A 23,144-nucleotide genomic window follows, 5' to 3' on the forward strand; every position below is an offset into this window, starting at 1 on the left:
TCACATCAATCGCCCGTCAATCACATCAATCACCCGTCAATCACATCAATCACCCGTCAATCACATCAATCGCCCGTCAATCACATCAATCGCCCGTCAATCACATCAATCGCCCGTCAATCACATCCATCGCCCGTCAATCACATCCATCGCCCGTCAATCACATCCATCGCCCGTCAATCACATCCATCGCCCGTCAATCGCATCAATCACCCGTCAATCGCATCAATCGCCCGTCAATCACATCAATCGCCCGTCAATCGCATCAATCCCCCGTCAATCGCATCAATCCCCCGTCAATCACATCAATCGCCCGTCAATCGCATCAATCGCCCGTCAATCACATCAATCACCCGTCAATCACATCAATCACCCGTCAATCACATCAATCGCCCGTCAATCACATCAATCGCCCGTCAATCACATCAATCGCCCGTCAATCACATCAATCGCCCGTCAATCACATCAATCACATCAATCGCCCGTCAATCACATCAATCGCCCGTCAATCACATCAATCACCCGTCAATCACATCAATCACCCGTCAATCTCATCAATCGCCCGTCAATCACATCAATCACCCGTCAATCACATCAATCACCCGTCAATCACATCAATCGCCCGTCAATCACATCCATCGCCCGTCAATCACATCCATCGCCCGTCAATCACATCAATCACCCGTCAATCACATCAATCACCCGTCAATCACATCAATTGCCCGTCAATCACATCAATCACATCAATCGCCCGTCAATCGCATCAATCGCCCGTCAATCGCATCAATCACCCGTCAATCACATCAATCACCCGTCAATCGCATCAATCGCCCGTCAATCACATCAATCACATCAATCGCCCGTCAATCACATCAATCACCCGTCAATCACATCAATCACATCAATCACATCAATCACCCGTCAATCGCATCAATCGCCCGTCAATCGCATCAATCACCCGTCAATCGCATCAATCACCCGTCAATCACATCAATCACATCAATCGCCCGTCAATCACATCAATCGCCCGTCAATCGCATCAATCACCCGTCAATCACATCAATCACCCGTCAATCACATCAATCGCCCGTCAATCACATCAATCGCCCGTCAATCACATCCATCGCCCGTCAATCACATCCATCGCCCGTCAATCACATCAATCACCCGTCAATCGCATCAATCGCCCGTCAATCACATCAATCGCCCGTCAATCGCATCAATCCCCCGTCAATCGCATCAATCCCCCGTCAATCACATCAATCGCCCGTCAATCGCATCAATCGCCCGTCAATCACATCAATCACCCGTCAATCACATCAATCACATCAATCACATCAATCACCCGTCAATCGCATCAATCGCCCGTCAATCGCATCAATCACCCGTCAATCGCATCAATCACATCAATCACATCAATCACCCGTCAATCGCATCAATCACCCGTCAATCGCATCAATCACCCGTCAATCACATCAATCACATCAATCACATCAATCACCCGTCAATCGCATCAATCGCCCGTCAATCGCATCAATCACCCGTCAATCGCATCAATCACCCGTCAATCACATCAATCACATCAATCGCCCGTCAATCACATCAATCGCCCGTCAATCGCATCAATCACCCGTCAATCACATCAATCACCCGTCAATCACATCAATCGCCCGTCAATCACATCAATCGCCCGTCAATCACATCCATCGCCCGTCAATCACATCCATCGCCCGTCAATCACATCAATCACCCGTCAATCGCATCAATCGCCCGTCAATCACATCAATCGCCCGTCAATCGCATCAATCCCCCGTCAATCGCATCAATCCCCCGTCAATCACATCAATCGCCCGTCAATCGCATCAATCGCCCGTCAATCACATCAATCGCCCGTCAATCACATCAATCGCCCGTCAATCACATCAATCGCCCGTCAATCACATCAATCACATCAATCGCCCGTCAATCACATCAATCGCCCGTCAATCACATCAATCACCCGTCAATCACATCAATCACCCGTCAATCTCATCAATCGCCCGTCAATCACATCAATCACCCGTCAATCACATCAATCACCCGTCAATCACATCAATCGCCCGTCAATCACATCCATCGCCCGTCAATCACATCCATCGCCCGTCAATCACATCAATCACCCGTCAATCACATCAATCACCCGTCAATCACATCAATCGCCCGTCAATCACATCAATCACATCAATCGCCCGTCAATCGCATCAATCACCCGTCAATCACATCCATCGCCCGTCAATCGCATCAATCACCCGTCAATCACATCAATCGCCCGTCAATCGCATCAATCACCCGTCAATCACATCAATCACCCGTCAATCACATCAATCACATCAATCGCCCGTCAAACGCATCAATCGCCCGTCAATCGCATCAATCGCCCGCCAATCGCATCAATCGCCCGTCAATCACATCAATCGCCCGTCAATCACATCAATCACCCGTCAATCACATCAATCACCCGTCAATCACATCAATCGCCCGTCAATCACATCAATCGCCCGTCAATCACATCCATCGCCCGTCAATCACATCAATCGCCCGTCAATCACATCAATCGCCCGTCAATCACATCAATCACCCGTCAATCACATCAATCGCCCGTCAATCACATCAATCACCCGTCAATCACATCAATCACCCGTCAATCGCATCAATCACCCGTCAATCACATCAATCGCCCGTCAATCACATCAATCGCCCGTCAATCGCATCAATCGCCCGTCAATCGCATCAATCGCCCGTCAATCGCATCAATCGCCCGTCAATCACATCAATCACCCGTCAATCACATGAATCGCCCGTCAATCACATCAATCGCCCGTCAATCACATCAATCACCCGTCAATCACATCAATCGCCCGTCAATCGCATCAATCGCCCGTCAATCGCATCAATCGCCCGCCAATCACATCAATCGCCCGTCAATCGCATCAATTGCCCGTCAATCACATCAATCGCCCGTCAATCACATCAATCACCCGTCAATCACATCAATCACCCGTCAATCGCATCAATCGCCCGTCAATCGCATCAATCGCCCGTCAATCACATCAATCACCCGTCAATCGCATCAATCGCCCGTCAATCGCATCAATCGCCCGTCAATCACATCAATCGCCCGTCAATCGCATCAATCGCCCGTCAATCACATCAATCACATCAATCACCCGTCAATCACATCAATCGCCCGTCAATCACATCAATCGCCCGTCAATCACATCAATCGCCCGTCAATCACATCAATCGCCCGTCAATCCCATCAATCGCCCGTCAATCGCATCAATCGCCCGTCAATCGCATCAATCGCCCGTCAATCACATCAATCGCCCGTCAATCGCATCAATCGCCCGTCAATCGCATCAATCGCCCGTCAATCGCATCAATCGCCCGTCAATCGCATCAATCGCATCAATCGCCCGTCAATCGCATCAATCGCCCGTCAATCGCCCGTCAATCCCATCAATCGCCCGTCAATCGCATCAATCGCCCGTCAATCGCATCAATCGCCCGTCAATCGCATCAATCGCCCGTCAATCACATCAATCGCCCGTCAATCTCATCAATCGCCCGTCAATCACATCAAACGCCCGTCAATCGCATCAATCGCCCGTCAATCGCATCAATCGCATCAATCGCCCGTCAATCGCATCAATCGCCCGTCAATCACATCAATCGCCCGTCAATCGCATCAATCACCCGTCAATCACATCAATCGCCCGTCAATCACATCAATCGCCCGTCAATCCCATCAATCGCCCGTCAATCGCATCAATCACCCGTCAATCACATCAATCGCCCGTCAATCGCATCAATCGCCCGTCAATCGCATCAATCGCCCGTCAATCGCATCAATCGCCCGTCAATCACATCAATCACATCAATCGCCCGTCAATCGCATCAATCGCCCGTCAATCACATCAAACGCCCGTCAATCGCATCAATCGCCCGTCAATCGCATCAATCGCCCGTCAATCACATCAAACGCCCGTCAATCACATCAAACGCCCGTCAATCGCATCAATCGCCCGTCAATCGCATCAATCGCCCGTCAATCGCATCAATCGCCCGTCAATCACATCAATCGCCCGTCAATCGCATCAATCGCCCGTCAATCACATCAAACGCCCGTCAATCGCATCAATCGCCCGTCAATCACATCAATCGCCCGTCAATCACATCAAACGCCCGTCAATCACATCAAACGCCCGTCAATCACATCAAACGCCCGTCAATCACATCAATCCCCCGTCAATCACATCAATCTTCCGTCAATCACATCAAACGCCCGTCAATCACATCAAACGCCCGTCAATCGCATCAATCGCCCGTCAATCACATCAATCGCCCGTCAATCACATCAAACGCCCGTCAATCGCATCAATCACATCAATCGCCCGTCAATCGCATCAATCACATCAATCGCCCGTCAATCGCATCAATCGCCCGTCAATCACATCAAACGCCCGTCAATCGCATCAATCGCCCATCAATCACATCAATCACATCAATCGCCCGTCAATCACATCAAACGCCCGTCAATCACATCAAACGCCCGTCAATCGCATCAATCGCCCGTCAATCACATCAATCACATCAATCGCCCGTCAATCACATCAATCACCCCTCAATCGCATCAATCGCCCGTCAATCACATCAATCACATCAATCGCCCGTCAATCACATCAAACGCCCGTCAATCACATCAAACGCCCGTCAATCACATCAATTGCCCGTCAATCACATCAAACGCCAGTCAATCACATCAAACGCCCGTCAATCACATCAATCACCCGTCAATCACATCAATCGCCCGTCAATCACATCAAACGCCCGTCAATCACATCAAACGCCCGTCAATCGCATCAATCGCCCGTCAATCACATCAATCACATCAATCGCCCGTCAATCACATCAATCGCCCGTCAATCACATCAATCACCCGTCAATCACATCAATCGCCCGTCAATCACATCAATCACCCGTCAATCACATCAATCGCCCGTCAATCACATCAAACGCCCGTCAATCACATCAAACGCCCGTCAATCGCATCAATCGCCCGTCAATCACATCAATCGCATCAATCACCCGTCAATCACATCAATCGCCCGTCAATCACATCAAACGCCCGTCAATCGCATCAATCGCCCGTCAATCGCATCAATCACATCAATCGCCCGTCAATCACATCAATCGCCCGTCAATCACATCAATCGCCCGTCAATCGCATCAAACGCCCGTCAATCGCATCAATCGCCCGTCAATCACATCAATCGCCCGTCAATCACATCAATTGCCCGTCAATCACATCAAACGCCCGTCAATCGCATCAATCGCCCGTCAATCACATCAATTGCCCGTCAATCACATCAATCGCCCGTCAATCACATCAATCGCCCGTCAATCGCATCAATCGCCCGTCAATCACATCAATCGCCCGTCAATCACATCAATCGCCCGTCAATCACATCAATCGCATCAATCACCCGTCAATCACATCAATCGCCCGTCAATCACATCAAACGCCCGTCAATCGCATCAATCGCCCGTCAATCGCATCAATCACATCAATCGCCCGTCAATCACATCAATCGCCCGTCAATCACATCAATCGCCCGTCAATCACATCAATCGCCCGTCAATCGCATCAAACGCCCGTCAATCGCATCAATCGCCCGTCAATCACATCAATCGCCCGTCAATCACATCAATTGCCCGTCAATCACATCAAACGCCCGTCAATCGCATCAATCGCCCGTCAATCACATCAATTGCCCGTCAATCACATCAATCGCCCGTCAATCACATCAATCGCCCGTCAATCGCGTCAATCGCCCGTCAATCACATCAATCGCCCGTCAATCACATCAATCGCCCGTCAATCACATCAATTGCCCGTCAATCACATCAAACGCCCGTCAATCGCATCAATCGCCCGTCAATCACATCGATCACCCGTCAATCACATCAAACGCCCGTCAATCACATCAATCACATCAAACGCCCGTCAACCACATCAATCACATCAAACGCCCGTCAATCACATCAATCACATCAAACGCCCGTCAATCACATCAATCACATCAAACGCCCGTCAATCACATCAAACGCCCGTCAATCGCATCAATCACCCGTCAATCACATCAATCACCCGTCAATCACATCAATCGCCCGTCAATCACATCAATCACATCAATCGCCCGTCAATCACATCAATCACATCAAACGCCCGTCAATCACATCAAACGCCCGTCAATCGCATCAATCGCCCGTCAATCGCATCAATCACCCGTCAATCACATCAATCACCCGTCAATCACATCAATCGCCTGTCAGTCACATCAATCACCCGTCAATCACATCAATCACATCAAACGCCCGTCAATCACATCAAACGCCCGTCAATCGCATCAATCGCCCGTCAATCGCATCAATCACCCGTCAATCACATCAATCACCCGTCAATCAAATCAATCGCCCGTCAATCACATCAATCACCCGTCAATCACATCAATCACATCAATCACCCGTCAATCACATCAATCACCCGTCAATCACATCAATCGCCCGTCAATCACATCAATCACATCAATCGCCTGTCAATCACATCAATCACCCGTCAATCACATCAATCACCCGTCAATCACATCAATCGCATCAATCGCCCGTCAATCGCATCAATCACCCGTCAATCACATCAATCACCCGTCAATCACATCAATCACCCGTTAATCACATCAATCGCCCGTCAATCACATCAATCACATCAATCGCCCGTCAATCACATCAATCACCCGTCAATCACATCAATCACCCGTCAATCACATCAATCGCCCGTCAATCACATCAATCACCCGTCAATCACATCAATCACCCGTCAATCACATCAATCACCCGTCAATCACATCAATCACATCAATCACCCGTCAATCACATCAATCACCCGTCAATCACATCAATCACATCAATCGCCCGTCAATCACATCAATCACCCGTCAATCACATCAATCACCCGTCAATCACATCAATCACCCGTCAATCACATCAATCACATCAATCGCCCGTCAATCACATCAATCACCCGTCAATCACATCAATCACCCGTCAATCACATCAATCACATCAATCACCCGTCAATCACATCAATCACCCGTCAATCACATCAAACGCCCGTCAATCACATCGATCGCCCGTCAATCACATCAATCGCCCGTCAATCACATCGATCGCCCGTCAATCGCATCAATCGCCCGTCAATCGCATCGATCGCCCGTCAATCACATCCATCGCCCGTCAATCACATCAATCGCCCGTCAATCACATCAATCGCCCGTCAATCACATCCATCGCCCGTCAATCACATCAATCACATCAATCGCCCGTCAATCGCATCAATCGCCCGTCAATCACATCCATCGCCCGTCAATCACATCAATCGCCCGTCAATCGCATCAATCGCCCGTCAATCACATCCATCGCCCGTCAATCACATCAATCGCCCGTCAATCACATCCATCGCCCGTCAATCACATCAATCACATCAATCGCCCGTCAATCGCATCCATCGCCCGTCAATCACATCAATCGCCCGTCAATCACATCAATCACCCGTCAATCACATCAATCGCCCGTCAATCGCATCAATCGCCCGTCAATCACATCAATCGCCCGTCAATCACATCGATCGCCCGTCAATCACATCGATCGCCCGTCAATCACATCCATCGCCCGTCAATCACATCAATCGCCCGTCAATCACATCAATCGCCCGTCAATCACATCCATCGCCCGTCAATCGCCCGTCAATCGCATCAATCGCCCGTCAATCACATCAATCACCCGTCAATCACATCAATCGCCCGTCAATCACATCAATCGCCCGTCAATCACATCCATCGCCCGTCAATCACATCAATCACATCAATCGCCCGTCAATCACATCAATCGCCCGTCAATCGCATCAATCGCCCGTCAATCGCATCAATCGCCCGTCAATCGCATCAATCGCCCGTCAATCACATCGATCGCCCGTCAATCACATCCATCGCCCGTCAATCACATCAATCACCCGTCAATCACATCAATCACCCGTCAATCACATCAATCGCCCGTCAATCACATCAATCACCCGTCAATCACATCAATCGCCCGTCAATCACATCAATCGCCCGTCAATCACATCAATCGCCCGTCAATCACATCAATCGCCCGTCAATCACATCAATCTCCCGTCAATCACATCAATCGCCCGTCAATCACATCAATCGCCCGTCAATCACATCAATCGCCCGTCAATCACATCAATCGCCCGTCAATCACATCAATCACCCGTCAATCACATCAATCACCCGTCAATCACATCAATCACCCATCAATCACATCAATCGCCCGTCAATCACATCAATCACCCGTCAATCACATCAATCACCCATCAATCACATCAATCACCCATCAATCACATCAATCACCCGTCAATCACATCAATCACCCATCAATCACATCAATCACCCGTCAATCACATCAATCACCCATCAATCACATCAATCACCCATCAATCACATCAATCACCCATCAATCACATCAATCACCCATCAATCACATCAAACACCCATCAATCACCCATCAATCACATCAATCACCCGTCAATCACATCAATCACCCATCAATCACATCAATCACCCGTCAATCACATCAATCACCCATCAATCACATCAATCACCCATCAATCACATCAATCACCCATCAATCACATCCATCACCCATCAATCACATCAATCACCCGTCAATCACATCAATCACCCATCAATCACATCAATCACCCGTCAATCACATCAATCACCCATCAATCACATCAATCACCCATCAATCACATCAATCACCCGTCAATCACATCAATCACCCATCAATCACATCAATCACCCGTCAATCACATCAATCACCCATCAATCACATCAATCACCCATCAATCACATCAATCACCCATCAATCACATCAATCACCCATCAATCACATCAATCACCCGTCAATCACATCAATCACCCATCAATCACATCAATCACCCATCAATCACATCAATCACCCATCAATCACCCATCAATCACCCGTCAATCACATCAATCACCCGTCTATCACATCAATCACCCGTCAATCACATCAATCACCCGTCAATCACATCAATCACCCGTCAATCACATCAATCACCCATCAATCACATCAATCACCCGTCAATCACATCAATCACCCGTCAATCACATCAATCACCCGTCAATCACATCAATCACCCGTCAATCACATCAATCACATCAAACACCCATCAATCACATCAATCACCCGTCAATCACATCAATCACCCGTCAATCACATCAATCACCCGTCAATCACATCAATCACCCATCAATCGCATCAATCACCCGTCAATCACATCAATCACCCGTCAATCACATCAATCACCCATCAATCGCATCAATCACCCGTCAATCACATCAATCACATCAAACACCCATCAATCACATCAATCACCCGTCAATCACATCAATCACCCGTCAATCACATCAATCACCCGTCAATCACATCAATCGCCCGTCAATCACATCAATCACCCGTCAATCACATCAATCACCCATCAATCGCATCAATCACCCGTCAATCACATCAATCACCCATCAATCGCATCAATCACCCATCAATCGCATCAATCACCCGTCAATCACATCAATCACCCGTCAATCACATCAAACACTCAGTTGGTGTGGGGTGGAAACTCGTGTGGGACCTTAAAGGGGCAGTCAATGGCAGCAAGACCGTACGAGGTTGGGAAGGGGATAACTGAGTTTCACGGGTTGATAGAGAAGGCTGGAGCTGAGCAACCAATCGTTGATGGACTGTACCAACCCGCGCACAGTGCGGGGACACCCTGTGGTGAATCCTGACCGGATCCTCTGCTCCCGGATCCCCCCGCTCCCAGTGGCTGGTATGGGAGAAGCACTCGGCCTCACTCACCACACCACCTGGAGGGATTGGCTTATTACTGTACCAATGGAGCTGGGACCAATGTCCTCATGGGGAGGTTCGCTAGAGCTGTGGGATGGGGGGAGGGGGGTTTATACTAATTTGGCAGGGGGGTGGGCACCAGGATGTAGCAATGGAAAGGGGAAACAAGGTGCCCAAAGGATTGGGTGAGAAAGATAGCACTGGAGCAAGAAATAGTCTGATCCCACCTAATACCATACTAAGAGAGAGTGCAAGAAAGTCTAAGAAAAGTTTGCGGTGCAAATAGCCACATGGGAATATGATGTCATGGCGATAACGGAGACCAGGCTTAAAAAAGGGCAGGATTGGGTACTAAATATTCCTGGATGCAAGGTGTTGAGGAAAGATAGGGAAGGAAGGGTAGGTGTAGGAGGGGGGGTGGCAGTATTGATTAAGGAGAATATTGCTGTGCTGGAGAGAGAGGATGTCCTGGAGGGGAAAAGGACAGAATCTATTTGGTTAGAGTTAAGAAACAATAGAGGTGCCATTACACTACTGGGGGTATTCTATAGACCACCAACTAGTGGGAAGGAGATAGAGGAGCAAATTTGCAGGGAAATTATAAAGAGGTGCAAATCAATCTACACTCATCCAAGTGACTAAGGCAAGCCAGCATGATTTGTTAAAGGCAAATCATGTTTAACTAACCTGATAGAGTTTTATGATGAGGTAACAGAGAGGGTGGATGAGGGCAATGCGGTGGATGTGGTGTATATGGACTTTCAAAAGGCGTTTGATAAAGTGCCACATAATAGGCTTGTCATCAAGATTGAAGCCCATGGAATAAAGGGGGCAGCAACATGGATACAGAATTGGCTAAGTGACGGGAAACAGAGAGTAATGGTGACCGGTTGTTTTTTGGACTGGAGGGAGGTGTACAGTGGTGTTCCCCAGGGGTCGGTGCTGGGACCACTGCTTTTCTCGATATATATTAATGACTTGGACTTGGGTGTACAGGGCACAATTTCAAAATTTGAAGATGACACAAAACTTGGAAGGGTAGTGAACAGTGAGGAGGATAGTGATAGACTTCAAGAGGATATAGACAGGCTGGTGGAATGGGCGGACACGTGGCAGATGAAATTTAATGCAGAAAAATGCGAGGGGATGCAGTTCAGTAGAATGAGGAGAGGCAATATAAACTAAAGGGTACAATTCTAAAAGGAGTACAGGAACAGAGAGATCTGGGGGTATATGTTCACAAATCATTGATGGTGGCAGGGCAGGTTGAGAAAGCGGTTAAAAAACATACGGGATAATGGGCTTTATAAATAGAGGCAGAGAGTACAAAAGCAAGGTTCGGCCACAACTGGAGTATTGTGTCCAGTTCTGGGCACCGCACTTTAGGAAAGATGTGAAGGTCTTAGAGAGGGTGCAGAAGAGATTTACTAGAATGATTCCAGGGATGAGGGACTTTAGTTATGTGGATAGACTGGAGAAGCTGGGATTGTTCTCCTTGGAACAGAGACGGTTGCGAGGAGATTTGATCGAGGTATTCAAAATCATGAAGGGTCTAGACAGAGTAGAGAGAGAGAAACTGTTCCCATTGGCGGAAGGATCAGGAAGTAGAGGACATAGATTTAAGGTGATTGGGGAAAGAACCAAAGGTGACATGAGGAAAAACTTTTTTACTCAGCGAGTGGTTAGGATCTGGAATGCACTGCCCGAGGGGGTGGTGGAGGCAGATTCAATCATGGCCTTCAAAAGGGAACTGGATAAGTACTTGAAAGGAAAAAATTTGCAGGGCTACGGGGATAGGGCGGGGGAGTGGGACTAGCTGGATTGCTCTTGCATAGAGCTGGCATGGACTCGATGGGCCGAATGGCCTCCTTCCGTGCTGTAACCTTTCTACGACTCTAAGAACATCAGTGAATGGGACCAGTGGGGAGAAGGGTATGGGAGCTCCCTCAGTAATTAGCAAGAGGTGAACTTTGAACTGTGAAGCTCATGCAGCAGGTGTGTGTCAGTGGGAGAACGTTCGCAGCCAGTCGATCGTCAGTAGCTGCATGTGCAGGCTCTGCAGGGATTGGGGTCGAATGAATCTCCGTTCCCATTGACATTCCTTTCAAAGTAACAGTCCTGACACGTGGGGCAGCACTGGTCGGAGATTCAAGCGGGATATCGACAGCTGACCACACACTCTGGCTCCAAACAGGTCACATCTCATCTCGCTGTGGGCCGAGGGGGGGGGGGGGGGAAAGAGAGAGAGCGCGAGAGAGAGAGAGAGAGAGAGCGAGAGAAAGATTGAACACTGATATCACAGGGCAAACCTCACTATGCCCTGTGCCACGTAGCACAGTCTGGCTCTAACATGGAATGAGGGCTCAGCATCTGTGTGTCCAGGTACTGGAGTTCAACATGGGCATCAGAGTATGGGAACCTCCAGTAATGGGCACTCCCTGAGAACAGTCCCAGATTCAGCCTTGTAGGGATTAATTTCAAGATGAGATTTCAGTCAACTGAGGCGAGCTGGTACTGAGAGTGGGCAGTCCCATCACTGCCCATCTCCGGTTATAGAACCACATTAACCGTGGACTCGGGAACACAGTGAAACAGGAGCTGACCCCACCATCCCAGCATAGGGGCGAGCCATGAACACATTCTCTACATACAGACCCACCCCGTGCCAGACTGTACTTACACACAGTCCCTACACAGTACTGACACACAGTCCCTACACAGTCCTGACACACAGTCCCTACACAGTCCTGACACACAGTCCCTACACAGTCCTGACACACAGTCCCACAAAGTGCCGGACTGTACTTACACACAGTCCCGGACAATGCTGGACTGTACTTACACACAGTCCCAGACAATGCCAGACTGTACTTACACACAGTCCCAGACAATGCCGGACTGTAGTTACACACAGTCCCACAAAGTGCCGGACTGTACTTACATACAGTCCCAGACAGTGCCGGACTGTACTTACACACAGTCCCAGACAGTGCCGGACTGTACTTACACACAGTCCCAGTGCCGGACTGTACTTACACACAGTCCCAGACAGTGCCGGACTGTACTTACACATAGTCCCAGACAGTGCCGGACTGTACTTACACAGTCCCAGACAATGCCGGACTGTACTTACACACAGTCCCAGACTGTACTTACACGGTCTGAGACAGTGCTGGACTGTACTTACACGGTCTGAGACAGTGCTGGACTGTACTTTCCCCTCCTCTCCTTACTTTGCTAACTCCTGCCTAAAGATTGCGCCCAGATAATTAATTCATGTGAGTGAGAGTTGGTAGGCAAGTTGGTCATGGGGAGCATCACAGTTGAACCCCTGTGGTTCTGATCTCTCCTTTCGACATGAGGAGAGATGTTTCATTACACAGGGTAGGGTAAGGGGAGATGGGATGGATTGTTCAAAAGTCTGAGAAATGTTAAGATAAACGGGATAAACAATTTCCACTGGTCACTGGAGGGGCTAAATTTAAAATCATCGCCAAAGGAACAAAGGTTGAGGTTAGGAGGATTATTTTTGTTAGGACATGGAATGTCAGACCAGAAATAGTGGGAGAGAGAGAATCCATCATAGGTTTTGAAAGGGAAGTGGATAAATATTTGTCAAGGAGAAATTTAAAAGGGCAGGGGAATGGGAGTGAGGGGAGAGATCTTCCAGATCGAGGGCACAGGGGCAATGGGGTAAATGGGGAAAGGGCAGGGGAATGGGGCTGAGGGGAGAGAGCATTTTCAGAGAAGGGCACAGAGGCGATGGGCCGAATGTCCTCATTCTGTGCTGTGCAAGACTCTCTGATTTGATAAGCCGGATCCTGACTTCCGATGTAATCTCACTCACTGACTTTCCAGCAGGAATGAAGAGCAGGAACGCTGGCTGATCTCCCCTCCCTCCCTAGGGATTCCGAGTCTCACTGCACTTCCTCCAAGGCTGCCTCCTGATGGAGGTTTAACTAAAGGCTGATCCCTGGCACCTGCCGCTCCGATCTCCGTTAAAAGGTTACTCACCATACACACACACGCCTGGCAGGGGTTTGCTGCTGAAACCCAGTGGGATCCGTCCACGTAGTCCTTCCCATAATGGATGCAAACTGCGGAAGGAGAGAGTCAGTGAAACTGGGACTGGAACACAACCCACTCCTCAAAGAGGTCCTTTTATGGGTGTTAGGCCCCTCATTTACATATGTGTGTGGTCAATATGCCCCAGGGGGCATAGATTTAAAGTAATTGGTAGAAGGATTAGAGGGGAGCTGAGGAGAAATTTTTTCACCCAGAGGGTGGTGGGGGTCTGGAACTCACTGCCTGAGAGGGCGGGAGAGGCAGAAACCCTCAACTCATTTAAAAAGTACCTGGATATGCATCTGAAGTGCCGTAACCTACAGGGCCACGGATCGGGTGCTAGAAAGTGGGATTAAGCTGGATAGCTCTTTATCGGCCGACACGGACACGATGGGCCGAATGGCCTCCTTCTTTCAATGATTCTATGATTTAAGGGGGCCAATGCCTACAAAAAGGGCCCCAGGAATTTAGCGAAGAGCCCAACACCTGCACAGATTGGGGGCAGGGAGTCCCACTGCTAAATTGGTCTGTTTTATACCTGACAAATGCAAGCAAGGCGTCCCAATTCCCACCCTTTACAGGTGGCACATACCTGGGCACTCTGGGCAGCACTGGTTCGATTTGGTAATTGGTTCCGGACAGGTTACCTGAGGACACACAACTTCCATACACAATACATTCCCATCGAGACAGCTGCAGCGATTACAGGGGTTGGACGGAGGGAAGAAAGTGTCTCGATTCCCGTATTCCATGTCCTCAAAGAAACAGCGATTACAGGCGGGGCAACAGGTGGTGCTGGGGACAGGGTGGGTGCACAGGTCGGGGCAAGACCTCTGCCAACAGGTCACCACTTCAGCCTGAGGAAAGATCAACGCAGTGAACAACAGAACAAAGTAGCAAACCAGAACAGACCCCACAGCCCATCAACCCCCATCCTCCCACAGCCCTTCTACACCCTACACTAGGTGAGATATGAGAGATATAGAGAGTAGGTGGGTCGGGGGGTTGGGCTTTGTCAAGGTTTGTTGTGGGGGGGGGGGGGAGGTCAGGGTTTGTCGGAGGATGGCGGCTGGGGGCTTGTCGGGGGAGGGTGGGGGCGGTGGGTTGTCAGGGGGAGGGCAGGGGGCTTGTCGGGGGAAGGGCAGGGGGCGCGGGGGCTTGACGGGGCGGGGGGCTTGTCGGGGGGCGGGGGGCTTGTCGGGGGGGGCGGGGCGGGGGGCTTGTCGGGGGTGGGGCGCTTGTTGGGGGGCGGGGGGCTTGTCGGGGGGTGGCGGGTCTTGTTGGGGGGCGGGGGGCTTGTCGGTGGGGGCGCTTGTCGGGGGGGGGCGCGGGTCTTGTTGGGGGGGCGGGGGGCTTGTCGGGGGGGGGGGGCGCGGGTCTTGTTGGGGGGGCGGGGGGCTTGTCGGGGGGGGGCGCTTGTCGGGGGGGGGGGCGCGGGTCTTGTTGGGGGGGCGGGGGGCTTGTCGGGGGGGGGCGCTTGTCAGGGGGGGGCGCGGGTCTTGTTGGGGGGGCGGGGGGCTTGTCGGGGGGTGGGGCGGGGGGCTTATCGGGGTCGATGGACTTTCTCCTGTTCCTGACCATCCTGATGTTCTAACTTACCAGGCAGGTGCACTTCGAGCATTTCTCCGAGGGGGAGTTGAACGTGGTTCCGCTCTCATACACTCGACCCAGATAGTTACAGATCCCCGTGCACTGAGGGCAGCATTCACCGCGAGAGGTCACTGGATTCTGGCACGTGACAGGTGGGCAGGGCACAGACTCGCAAGTAACTCCACCATTCTGGAATAAAGCACCAGCACTGCCTTTAAAATCCTGAATTCAATTATCGGAGAAGTTCACATCACAAAGTGATGAGCTGGCGATAGGTGGCACCAAAAGCAACGATGCCAAGTGGCCCATTGGGAGGGTCCACGCTGTGTAATCAGGAGTGGCCCATTGGGAGGGTCCACGCTGTGTAATCAGGAGTGGCCCATTGGGAGGGTCCACGCTGTGTAATCAGGAGTGGCCCATTGGGAGGGTCCACGCTGTGTAATCAGGAGTGGCCCATTGGGAGGGTCCACGCTGTGTAATCAGGAGTGGCCCATTGGGAGGGTCCACGCTGTGTAATCAGGAGTGGCCCATTGGGAGGGTCCACGCTGTGTGATCAGGAGTGGCCCATTGGGAGGGTCCACGCTGTGTGATCAGGAGTGGCCCATTGGGATTCGTGATTCGCTCCATCATTCCTTGGAAATGGACCCAGGAAAGGACAGGCGAGGGGCAGAGGCCTCCTCAGGGACTCACTCACAGGCAAGTTCCAAGAACATCAATTGTTATTCACCCAAATCAATCAAACCCAAACCCACGATCTCTACCACCTAGAAGGACAAGGACATCGTCGCTGGGTCAAAATCCTGGAACTCCCTTCCTAACAGCACTGTGGGAGAACCTTCACTACACGGACTGCAGCGGTTCAAGAAGGCAGCTCATCACCACCTTCTCAAGGGCAATTAGGGATGGGCAATAAATGCCGGCCTCGCCAGCGACGCCCACATCCCATGAACAAATTTTAAAAAACTGACATCAGTCAGTCAGTGACTCCTGACCAATGTTTTACACTGAATCTGACCAATGATCCTCTCACAGTACAGATGCCCATGTGCTGTCCATTGCCACCCATAGAGATATGCAGCCTGATTCTTTAATATATTGGGTGTAAGATGGAGTAACAGTGGCCAGCATTCATTAATCTAGCAAATCTAGACACTCTATGAGCTCCTGGCCCTCCATTCACAGCTCCTCCTGGCTGTAAGATGCTGGTGAGCTGGGAATCACCGATAGAAGATGAGGGGATGTTACTAAGAGGCAGTGGCAGCTTCCATGCAGCGGGTCCTATGCACATAGAACTAATCAATAGAATGGGGGGTTTCCCCCTCGTCCAGTGGGGGAATGCCTAATGCCCACTTGGCGACTGAGTGTCCTGAGTGAGATCAGGAACTTGGTGTGTGGGGAATCACAGGGACAGACCTGTATCCAATCACTGCAAGGAGTAGCGTTCCCAGACAGATGGGCTGGGCTTCTACAGGACGCCAGTGAACGATGGGTACAAGAGCGACATGAATAGAGGGTACGGGCACAAAGATTAATGGAACCAGCTCAAGCTCATTTATAGAGGGATAGAATTGAAAAGCAGAGAAGTTATGTTAAACTTGTATAGACCCTTGGTTAGGCCACACTCGGAGTATTGTGCACAGTTCTGGTCTCCATATTATAAAAAGGATATTAGAGGCACCGGAGAAGGTGCAAAAAAGATTCACAAGGATGATACCAGAACTGAGAGGTTATAACTATCAGGAAAGATTGAACAGGCTGGGGCTCTTTTCTCCAGAAAAAAGATTGAGGGGTGACCTGATAGAGGTCTTTCTTTTTATTCGTTCATGGGATGTGGGCGTCGCTGGCGAGGCCGGCATTTATTGCCCATCCCTAATTGCCCCTTGAGAAGGTGGTGGTGAGCCGCCTTCTTGAACCGCTGCAGTCCGTGTGGTGACGGTTCTCCCACAGTGCTGTTAGGAAGGGAGTTCCAGGATTTTGACCCAGCGACGATGAAGGAACGACGATATATTTCTAAGTCGGGATGGTGTGTGACTTGGAGGGGAACGTGCAGGTGGTGTTGTTCCCATGGACCTGCTGCTCTCGTCCTTCTAAGTGGTAGAGGTCGCGGGTTTGGGAGGTGCTGTCGAAGAAGCCTTGGCAAGTTGCTGCAGTGCATCCTGTGGATGGTACACACTGCAGCCACTGTGCGCCGGTGGTGAAGGGAGTGAATGTTTAGGGTGGTGGATGGGGTGCCAATCAAGCGGGCTGCTTTATCCTGGATGGTGTCGAGCTTCTTGAGTGTTGTTGGAGCTGCACTCATCCAGGCAAGTGGGGAGTATTCCATCACACTCCTGACTTGTGCCTTGTAGATGGTGGAAAGGCTTTGGGGAGTCAGGAGGTGAGTCACTCGCCGCAGAATACCCAGCCTCTGACCTGCTCTCGTAGCCACAGTATTTATATAGCTGGTCCAGTTAAGTTTCTGGACAATGGTGACCCCCAGGATGTTGATGGTGGGGGATTCGGCGATGGTAATGCCGTTGAATGTCAAGGGGAGGTGGTTAGACTCTCTCTTGTTGGAGATGGTCATTGCCTGGCACTTGTCTGGCGCAAATGTTACTTGCTACTTATGAACCCAAGCCTGGATGTTGTCCAGGTCTTGCTACATGCGGGCTCGGACTGCTTCATTATCTGAGGGGTCGCGAATAAGATAATGAAAGGGTTTGATAGGGTAGACGTAGAGATGATTTTTCCACTTGTAGGGGGAGACCAAGACTAGGGTCCATCAATATAAGATAGTCACTAATAAATCCAATCGGGAATTCAGGAGAAACTTCTTTACCTAAAGAGTGGTTAGAATGTGGAATTTGTTACGACAAGGAGTAGTTGAGGTGAATAACATAGATGCATTTAAGGGGAAGCTAGATAAACACATGGGGGAGAAAGGAATAGAAGGATATGCTGATATGAAGTAGGGAGGGAGGAGGCTCGTGTGGAGAATAAACACCGGCATGGGCCTGTTGGGCCGAATGGCCTGTTTCTGTGCTGTACATTCTATGTAATTCTCGGTAATGTGCCACCAGTGTGAGATTCTCAGAGAGAGCACTAGAGAGCATTCCCACTCTACTCCTGCACTGCTGTGTGATTGCGAGCTTCAGATTAAAAGGTCAGAGCATCCATTGTGTATAAACTTCCTGCGACTGTTAAGTTTTTGTAATAAACCTCAGCAACTTTCAAAGTATTCATTCCCAAACGCATTGACCAGTAGAAGGGCAGGAACCAGTCACATGCAGAGGGTGAAGCGACTGTGCAGAGAGCCATGACTATAGGCGAGCACTGTCCTGTACGCCTTGTGGCAGCGTCTGATTCTATTATTTCAACACTCGGCCATCTAATGGACTTGTGAAAGTCAATTCAATAATCTGGTCATTTGTGACTGGTACCAGAAAAATGACCATTAAAAACTGCCGGATTGTCGTAAAAACCCAACTGATTCACCAATGTCCTTCAGGGAAGGGAACTATCCCCCACTCCCGGTCTGGCCTACGTGTGACTCCAGTCCCACACTAAACCTGCCCTGTGGGGGTAATTTTAACCCCCAAGAACGGGTGGATTGGGGCAAGTGGGAAGGTTAAAATTGTAAAAATATAAAAGCCGACCCCAACCCACCCATTTCCGGTTTTAATGGAGGCGAGTCGAGCGGCCGGCGACCAATCTACTCTCAGGATGTGGGCCGGTCAGTAAAATCTTTTAAGGAGGCTGTGGGCCTCCATTTTAATAGATTTTTTATTTTTAACTCCTGGGGGCCAGGATTCCTGGGGCTTCTGCATCATGTAAGAGGAGACGGGTAGGCCCGGATCATGAGGTAAGTGCCTTTATCGCACTGCTTGTGGGCCAGGAGGAGTGGGAATGTTTCCTACAGGCCCAACAAGCCCACCTGCTGTGATCCCACACGCGCGATTGGACGACCTCCCCCATCCAATGACCCCCCCGGTGACCGACCCCCTTCCCCCCAATGTCAGCTTACCTGCTGGCATCCGCTCCCTGGCTGCTCTCCCGTCTGACAGACAGCAGCCTGTCGATCTGCCTGTCGCGCGGGAAACCTACAGAAAAAATTTAAAAGACGTCCTTACGTCAAAATTGTAAGGACGTCCTGGAAACCCGTACTTCCGGGTTTCCCTTCCGGAAATGCTAACCGCCTCCCCCCACCCCCCCAGGAGTGAAAATCCAGCACTGTGTGATTTCTCACCCCATTTGTCTGATATTCACGTGAAGCCGGTCAGGATTATTACACCAGTCTCACAGTTAGACATTGTGGGTAGATAGGACCGACCGAGCAGGACCTCAGAGTGGGCGTTCCTTACCAGGCAGGTACAGCGGTTACACTTGTTGCTCGGGTCTGGGAACCTTTCACCATTTTTACAATCTCTCCCATTGTACTGACAGCCCTCACACATCGGGCAGCCACAGAGACTGATCACCGGGTGGGGACACGACACTTTCCTGCACTGTTTGCTGTCACAGATCACGTGTCCCTTCTAAATTGGAAAAAAGAAATGAAACATTATTGTACCCAGTGCCCACCTATCATAATGCCAGTGTCAACCCAATCATCACTGTACCCAGCGTCAACCCAATCATCACTGTACCCAGCGTCAACCCAATCATCACTGTACCCAGTGTCAACTGAACCATCACTGTACCCAGTGTCAACCCAATCATCACTGTACCCAGCGTCAACTGAACCATCACTGTACCCAGTGTCAACCCAATCATCACTGTACCCAGCGTCAACTGAACCATCACTGTACCCAGTGTCAACCCAATCATCACTGTACCCAGCGTCAACCCAATCATCACTGTACCCAGCGTCAACTGAACCATCACTGTACCCAGTGTCAACCCAATCATCACTGTACCCAGCGTCAACTGAACCATCACTGTACCCAGTGTCAACCCAATCATCACTGTACCCAGTGTCAACCCAATCATCACTGTACCCAGTACTAAAACAACCATCATATCCACGCCAGCTAAGCCGTACTCTACTACATACCATCTGAACCACAGGTTATCTACACAAATGACCTTGGATGGCACCGTGCAGCAGCTGAACATTGAGTGACACCTCAGTGTGAATAAGTCCCAGGAAAGGATATAGGAGAACTCACATTGTCAGAGAGGTACTACAATGGTTCAGTCCAGTTTGGTCCAAATCAATCCCAGCCTTTTCAGGTTATACGACTTATTTTTTGGTTGGGATCAGGATTGTTGCTATCCAAGTCACTGCAATTACAAGGCAGCGGCAGCTCACCACCACCTTCTCAGGGAACGAGGGATGGGCAATAAATGCCGGCCTGGCCAGCAACGACAACATTGCCCGATCTGTTAAGATTGGGTTTGGATGATTGGCAATTCTACAGAATGTTCTTGGAAGCTTCCAGAAGTTGCTAAAGGGGAAGGAGTCGCTTTGTATTCACAGTACTTCCCCTATTTTACATATATTTACAGTAGATGGGGCTGATTTTCCTCTACTTTGTCCTGGCAGACAGTCTGACTCTAGAGCAACAGGATACGAGCCAGATAAACAAGTACACGGTCAGAAACATGGCTAACAAACCTTTCCAGAACCAGAACAGTCAAAGAACATCGATTTAGATCGCACCTCATCCCCAGAGGTTTCACACTGTGAATTAGCACAGTCACTAATCTTAGGTAGGCTACGCAGTCAACCAATCAGTACAATCACACCAACAGCAGATGGCAGAAGTGACCAGCATTGGATGATGATGGTTGAGGGATGAATATTGGGCAGGACACTGGGGAGAACTCCCCTGCTCTTCTTCCAATAGTGGCCGTGGGATCTTTTACATCCACCTGAGGGGGCAGACAGGGCCTCGGTTTAACATCCCATCTGAAAGGCGGCACCTCCGACAGTGCAGCACTCCCTCAGTACTGACCCTCCGACAGTGCAGCGCTCCCTCAGTACTGACCCTCCGACAGTGCAGCACTCCCTCAGTACTGACCCTCCGACAGTGCAGCGCTCCCTCAGTACTAACCCTCTGACAGTGCAGCGCTCCCTCAGTACTGACCCTCTAATAGTGCAGCGCTCCCTCAGTACTGACCCTCCGAAAGTGCAGCGCTCCTTCAGTACTGACCCTCCGACAGTGCGGCGCTCCCTCAGTACTGACCCTCCAACAGTGCGGCGCTCCCTCAGTACTGACCCTCCAACAGTGCGGCCTTCCCTCAGTACTGACCCTCCGACAGTGCGGCCCTCCCTCAGTACTGACCCTCCGACAGTGCAGCACTCCCTCAGTACCGACCCTCCGACAGTGCAGCGCTCCCTCAGTACTGACCCTCCGACAGTGCGGCCCTCCCTCAGTACTGACCCTCCGACAGTGCAGCACTCCCTCAGTACTGACCCTCCGACAGTGCAGCACTCCCTCAGTACTGACCCTCCGACAGTGCGGCCCTCCCTCAGTACTGACCCTCCGACAGTGCGGCCCTCCCTCAGTACTGACCCTCCGACAGTGCGGCCCTCCCTCAGTACTGACCCTCCGACAGTGCGGCCCTCCCTCAGTACTGACCCTCCGACAGTGCAGCGCTCCCTCAGTACTGACCCTCCGACAGTGCGGCCCTCCCTCAGTACTGACCCTCCGACAGTGCAGCGCTCCCTCAGTACTGACCCTCCGACAGTGCAGCACTCCCTCAGTACTGACCCTCCGACAGTGCAGCACTCCCTCAGTACTGACCTGTGAGTGTCCGCCTAGATTATGGGTTTAAGTCTGGAACGGGACTTGAACCCACCACCTTCTGACTCAGAGGGGAGAATGCTACCAACTAAGCCAAACTGACACTGAGCATGAGTTGCTGAATATACATTTCCAGGTGAATGTTACTGGCAGGAACAGCCCAAAGGTCATGACAGAAACACTGAATTTTTCGACTGAGGATTCTGAGAGTTGCCTCAGTAGTTTTCTCTTTAGCACCAGATGAGGAGGATCTTACCCGGCATCGACATTCCTCACATTTCCCTCTGGGAGCAGGGAACGTTGCTCCTTCTGCATAATCTTCACCCTGGAAATGACAACCTGTGAAAAGGCAAGGAGGAAGGTACCGAATCAAAGGACGTCTGCTGTGTAAACAATGGTTCACACTGGAGAATTCCCCCTGGAGTGGGCTGCTGCCCCTGGAACTACAAGGCAGTGAGGGCCGGAACCTCGAGGGGGCACCGGGAAAAAGCAATTGCAGAGTGTGGATCTTCAACCGAGGTGGGGGGGGGGGAGAACAGCCTGAGATCGGGGCTGTGGACCAGTAACAGCGTGTGCTGGGGGGGATAGGCATCATCTTACTCTCCCTCTAGCATTGCAGCACGATCACAGACCCTCGACCAGATTAACACAGGAGTGTAGAGGGCCGGAGATAAACCCCGTGAACCTTCCGGGCCGGCCAGTATCAGGGAAATCTCACATCCTACAAAATCG

The 23,144-nt window shown here is 50.6% G+C and overlaps 1 protein-coding gene across 1 annotated transcript in view; it reads right to left on the bottom strand.

Annotated features, from left to right (window-relative positions):
- kcp (kielin cysteine rich BMP regulator) overlaps positions 1-23,144 on the bottom strand; it is a gene marked incomplete at its 5' end in the record, with an annotated part of 133,848 nt that overhangs the window by 37,245 nt on the left and 73,459 nt on the right. Inside the window, 5 exons of the mRNA XM_067980480.1 lie at positions 14,044-14,126; positions 14,687-14,951; positions 15,694-15,873; positions 20,025-20,198; positions 22,669-22,751. Of these exons, the coding sequence (XP_067836581.1) occupies positions 14,044-14,126; positions 14,687-14,951; positions 15,694-15,873; positions 20,025-20,198; positions 22,669-22,751 (785 nt within the window). The remainder of the gene's footprint in view (positions 1-14,043; positions 14,127-14,686; positions 14,952-15,693; positions 15,874-20,024; positions 20,199-22,668; positions 22,752-23,144) is intronic.

Source organism: Heptranchias perlo, unplaced genomic scaffold, assembly GCF_035084215.1.
Source record: "Heptranchias perlo isolate sHepPer1 unplaced genomic scaffold, sHepPer1.hap1 HAP1_SCAFFOLD_594, whole genome shotgun sequence".
NCBI classification, from domain to species: domain Eukaryota; kingdom Metazoa; phylum Chordata; class Chondrichthyes; order Hexanchiformes; family Hexanchidae; genus Heptranchias; species Heptranchias perlo.